We start from the raw sequence: 6,186 nt of genomic DNA, 5'->3' as shown, positions 1-6,186 counted from the left end.
GATATCACCGCCGTCCAATAGTGCGATGGACGGGAGAAAGACTTTGATGAGTGGGTCCTTGTGGCATTTACTACAAGGATCATATAAAAGAGTGCAAAATCGGTGTGAGATTCGTGGTGGGAGAGAAACTCCGTTGAGGAGTCCTGGCATTCACCTTGTTGCATGAGCGTCTAGCCACAATCCACATTAAAACGAAGTTTTTCAACATATCGCTCATGCGTCACTTCCCGACATAAGAGAAGGCACGATGTGCCCGCCACGATGTTAAAATCGTGCTTGGCCAGTTTAACGCAAGGGTGGGCAAAGAAGGTATCTTTGCCACAACGGTCGGTATGTTCATCTGATGAATCATCCTCAAATTGGTTGAAGCTGATCGACTGCGCCGGCCGAAAATGTGGTTACCTGGTGTACTAGATTCCAACATAGGAAAATTCATCCACCTACCTGGCTGTCTTCGGATGGAAAAACCACCAACCAGATTGATCATGTTATGATAGACGGAAGACACGTCCCTAGAGTTTTAGACGTGCGTACGCTGCGATGTCCTAGCATTAACTCGGACCGTTATCTTGTTGCAGCAAAGACACGGACCCGTTACTGTATCTTATTGCTTACCTCGCAACATTACAATCGACCACAACACGTGCGGGATGGGATAGATACCGAGAGTTGAAGAGGGAAGTGAGACGCATTTGCTAACAAAAAAGATAGAGATTGAAATGCGAAAGTACGAAGAGCTTGACATGCTGACCGACAGGGGTAATGTTGAAATTCTAAAGAAGCGGCGACTAACAAAAGGTTTTAAGACCGGAACATACTCCTGCAGAACCCCCAGAGGTGATCTATTGAAAGAGCATACTGAAATTATGGAGGGAATACTTCTTCAGCCTGCCGAATGGCAGTGAAAACATAACACCTGGAGATAGTAAACCCGATTCCCCAATCGATGACGATAGCGCAGACGTTACATTGCCCAACCCTGGATTAGTTCGAGTAGTAATTACACTGTGGTCGGACGAAAGCATGCCCCACGATTTGGAATTTATGCAAATCCGATGATAGCCGGTTCTAAGCACCGAAATTGACTCAAATTTTATCGGGCCATGGACTGTTTTTTCAGCGATCTAATTGGAATTTATCTCTTCATCGATATTAAAGCTACATTTTACAGCAAGAAAAGGGTCTGAATTTGGTATCCCCGTAAAATTAATATGGCTGGGGAAATCGAAGGAAGAAGAATACCACCACTCAGTTGGAAAGACTAGGTAGAGAAGGACCTGGCTACCTTTGGAATCTCTGATTGCCGCCAAACAATGAAAAGCAAAAACGACTGGCGCGCTGTTGTAAACTCGGCTATAACCGCGTAAGCGGTGTCTACACCAATAAAGGAGAAGAAAAATATGTACAGGAATGTTATGCACAAAAATCGGTCGAGCGAGTCTACATATACATTGTACATATTTGATTTCACTTAAAAGTGGGCGGTGAAACGCCGGTCCATTAAAGACACAAACTCCATTAAAGCCCTGTCATACCATATCGTTTTAAGTATTATTTTACAATACCGTTATATGAGTGAGCGGGGTTACTATCCGATTTCACTCATTTTTACACTATCTTGTAAGTTTAAATAAGTGGAGTGAAAATCCATAATAGGGGTATTAAATAGTTTTGAATATGGATGATATCGATTATATCAAATTTCAAAAGTTCAAACATTATGCATTTGACTTAGAAACCGTAATAAGGACTTAGGTAAMATTGTAGGGGTCGTCAATAGGTACCTTGTCTAAGATCCCTCCTTCATAATCTTGCTAAAATAAATTTAGCAGAATAAAGAGTAGAGGTTAATGGGAAGCTAAAAATTACCTTTACGAATGCCCTGCCTTCAATCGTTTAGAAGAAATTAGTCAGCTGAGATGGAAAAAATAAGATATTTTGTCAAATCCGGCGAGATAATGAAAGCTTAAACCCGGCTGCCTTTGCTCTGGCGCTCCTTCGCCAGCCTTTTACATCAAGCAACGACCATTAAGTATCCTATTATCGAATGCGTTCAGATTGTAAACATAATTTTTTTTATTTCTAAATTTAATCGTAAATTGATTAATTTAGACACATACAAATATAACTTATACAGTTAAATACAATTGATTTTTGTGAAGTTTTAGTGTGTGTGGATATTCCATAAATATAGTGGTTACTTTGGACAAAAACTTTGATGTAACTGCGTTGGCAAAGATAGTTCTTAAATATGTAAATCTTAAATATGGTTAATGTAAGAATACATTCAATTTATAAGATTAAAATTTGGATTAAAATAATGGCACTTTTTAAAAGTAAGGAAAAATAAGTACTTGATTTCCTAAGCAATAAGTAATAATAATCTAAATAGTTCTCTTTAACCAGAAATTAAAGTTTTTATACTGTTACGTCTATCACAGTCTTATTGTTACACAGTTTGAGGCAAGTTACTTAAAAATAATTATAGTATAGTTTCATCTCCATGACATTCCAGATAAATTTGTTGTGGCCTTATTTGATAACGATTTTTGTGTAAGTGATTGGAATTGTGGAACTTTTGCGAGATAATTTTATTGTGGGAATACTTCGATATTTGATTCATGGAAATACCACCTGGAACACGTTGTTGTGAATATAAATTTACTGGTGGTCGCACACTTTGATAAGATGTCCTGCATTTATAGTTCTTATTACGATTACTCCCTTGGGAATTTCGAAGCTCCAACTGTTGCTTATATAATACAGATATTTTAGGACCTATAACCCATGCAAAACATATAATTCCTAATGTTATTTCCATAAATGCTCGAGCCATGAAAGGCCACATTGGTGCTGTAAATCCCTCAGTTGCAACGAAATAAGGTGGTATATTAAGCCAAATATCAATGTTGGCAAATTCGTAGATCACAGAAATCAAAAGAAAGGCACATGGAATACAATATATGAACAAGAACGTTCCAAACTCATAACTTGGACACTTAGCCTCTAATTCTTGCTTTACCATGGGTGTTGGAGGGTTTTTCAATAAAGCCTTATAACGACGATATACTAAATAACCCGAGCCGAGGTTCATTGAACCGAAAATCCAGTAACAAAAAAGTGGTGTTGCGACCAGTATTTGCAGTGCTCTGTCTGACTGGTTTCCAACGAAACAAGCACCTGTAAGATAAATAAACTTTATAATAAATTTATTAATCGAATAACGGAATTATTTACCTATTAGTTCGTCAGCATCTACAAGTCTGGCTACTATTACTGCTGCAGTCTGAAATGCTGGAAGTCCCCAAGCTACAAAGCATGCCAAGTTGCTTTGCATTATAGTCAAATTTACATTACGTTTATCACTACTTGTTAGACGCCTTCTTCTGAGTTCACATTGATTCACGTCAGTACATGTGCCTGAACTGCTTGCGGACAAAGATATCAAATCTTCTGGGTTGATACGACGCACATCGCGATGCCACGTCAGGCAAAGTATTGCCCACCTTTAATTGAATATTTTTGTTATAGGAAATTATTAAAAATATCTCAAATTATCTTACCAAGCGCATGAAGACATAAAAAAATAGTATCTAAGCAAGAATGTAGTTGCACATGGAGCATTCGAAAGCCCATCAAGCAGCAAAAGAAGGACATTAGGGAGTTGGGGATCATATCCACAGGATGCTGCTGTTCTACCCACTATAAAGCGAACAGTCCACCCTAAGGCAACCATAAAATGGCACCACACAAAAGGTGTAAGTACGCTTATCCACTTTTGATTATTTTTCCTTTTTGAATTATCATTTAAAATTAGACTCAAAGTTGCAATCAAAGCCATGAATACGTCAGCGTATGTCCATGTGGCAACCCATAGCTCTGCCAAATGCTTATCATGTGGACCAAATAATATGTCAGCTTCGCATAAAGGAGCACATCTCCCATACCGATAAAGTTTTACATACATATGCGATTTAGACAGTCCAGGGCATTCCAATATTACAGAGGAAGAAGGCGCCTTGTTTATTACCGTCCCAGGAAAGTTCTCCTTATCTCTTATATTTATTTGTGTCTCACCTGGTCCTTCAATACACATTGTTTCATGATTATTTTCTTTTGGGAACCTGTTACAGTCCAGTGCTGGCGGCCACGGAAACCCAAACCCTTGTAAAACTGGATGACACCGCATTCTAACACTCTCACACAAGTTTCTGCATGGCCCAATGGGAAGAGGTACTTTCGGCGTACATAACGGAACATAGGCAGCGCATAAAAATAATTTCAGTTGAGTACTGCACACATACTCAATAAGAGGAGCAAAGGTTTGTAAAGTATATTCTACGTCAGATTGAAGTTCATGACCAACTAAGTTAGGCATAGACGTTTCGTTATAACCAATGCCGCGACACATATCAATGCGTATTGGTTCACATTGTCGTAAAGCAATAGATTCGCCGCTTGTTGAACAATAAATTAGACCAATAATAATTAGGTATTTCCAATAGCGCAAAATATCAGACATTATAAATTTTAATCGAGGAAAACTATATTATTCTGTTGACATCATGTGAATCCAGCAAATTGAGAAACAAAGGTGAATTTTTATTAATAAGCATAAGTTCGTTTGTATATATGTAAATATGCTCCCACGGCTTCAATTTGAATGTTTGTAAAATATGTATTCTTTTTAATGATTATAATTGTTTACAAAAACTTTTACTTTCAGATACAAATTTTATTGGTAACTAAACAATTGCTATAATTAAAAATTTGTATATTAAACCAAATTCTAAAATCTGCTTAAGATTTGTGTATTCTCAATACTATATTGGATATAATTTAATCGATTATACTTTGATTGCCAAGTTATGGCATAAGGATGGTAAAAGATAAACGAATCGGCGATAAATTGTCGGAATAAACTAGTCAGCGAAATTCGTTTTTTCGCGTAGAACTAGTTTTTGAGTGTGCGGCCTTCAGTTGCGCTCAAAAAAAAATAACCCTGGTCGATCCAACATCTAACGTAGAGCTCATTTTTACATAGGCGACGATTATGTTTCCTGTATTTATAGTATAAACTTTGGTCGGGACAAGGACTGAGACGAGTAGGTCCTTGTAGCATTTACTACAATAACCATATAAAGGAGCGCAAGTTTGGTGTGGCATTCGTGGTGGGAGAGAGACTCCTACGCATACTACTGTCATTACACCGGTGCATAAACTTCTAGCCACAGTGAAGTTCTTCAACATATTGCTGATTTGCGCCCACGCCCCAACGGAAAAAAGGGCGATGTGACCAAAGAAGTGCACCTATGAGATTTGTCTCCGAAACGATGTGAAAATCGTGCTTGGCGACGTTAACGCTAGGGTGGACAAGGAAGTTAGCCTTATCGGTTAAATTCAGCATCCACGACGAAACATTCCCATCTGTGTTATAGCTGATAGACTTCGCCGGGGCTCGAAATATGGTTTTTTGTAATACTAGAATACCTGGCTGTCTTCGGGTTGAAATACCACCAACTAGATCGATCATGTTGTGACAGACCGAAGATACGTCTTCAGTGTTCCAGACGTGCGTACGCTCCGACGTCGTAACATCACCTCGGACTTCTATCCTGCTGCAGCCAAGATTCGCACCCGCCTCTGTGCAGCAAAAAACGCATGTCAAAAAATACAAGGAATTTTCGACGCCGAGAAGTTGCAATCACAACAATTAGCTGAACGAGTTTCTACTCGACTTGCACTCCTGCTCTCTGAGAGCACTCATAATCAACTCGGTATAAGGGACGGCATTTCAAGCTCCTTACGTACAAGTGCAACTGAAACCATATGTTTGCGGAAAATGCAAAAGAACAGCTGGTACGACGATGAGTGACATGGCGCAGCGGAGAGAAAACAGACTGTGGAAAGTTACGATCKCCCGAACAAGAGTGGGATGAAATGCTTGACTATGAAGAGCTTGACAAACTGCCCGACAGGGGTAATGCTCGAAAATTCTATGAAAAAGTGCGGCGACAAACAGAAGGTTTCAAGAACGAGACATACTCTTGTAGAACCCCCGAAGGTGATCTAGTCACCGATGCCCAGAGCATACTTGAATTATGAAGGAAACACTTCTCCAGCCTGCTGAATGGCAGTGAACGCACAACGCCGGGAGAAGGCGACCCCGATTCCCCAATCGATGAT

The 6,186-nt window shown here is 39.3% G+C and overlaps 1 protein-coding gene across 1 annotated transcript; it reads right to left on the bottom strand.

Moving 5' to 3' along the window:
* Positions 1 to 2,076: 2,076 nt before the first annotated feature.
* LOC108969851 (frizzled-4) lies at positions 2,077 to 4,814 on the bottom strand. The gene is made up of 3 exons (XM_018934832.1): positions 3,564 to 4,814; positions 3,238 to 3,506; positions 2,077 to 3,180 (listed from the first exon to the last, which is right to left on the bottom strand). Exons 1-3 carry the CDS (start codon positions 4,520 to 4,522, stop codon positions 2,483 to 2,485), a joined length of 1,926 nt encoding a protein of 641 aa, XP_018790377.1. The 5' UTR covers positions 4,523 to 4,814; the 3' UTR covers positions 2,077 to 2,482.
* Between the last annotated feature and the right edge of the window lie 1,372 nt (positions 4,815 to 6,186).

Source organism: Bactrocera latifrons, unplaced genomic scaffold (assembly GCF_001853355.1).
Source record: "Bactrocera latifrons isolate USDA-ARS-PBARC rearing strain unplaced genomic scaffold, ASM185335v1 scaffold_268, whole genome shotgun sequence".
In the NCBI taxonomy this organism is placed as follows: Eukaryota; Metazoa; Arthropoda; class Insecta; order Diptera; family Tephritidae; genus Bactrocera; species Bactrocera latifrons.
The sequence above is the reverse complement of the archived record's forward strand: the minus strand, read 5'-3'. Positions and strand labels throughout refer to the sequence as shown.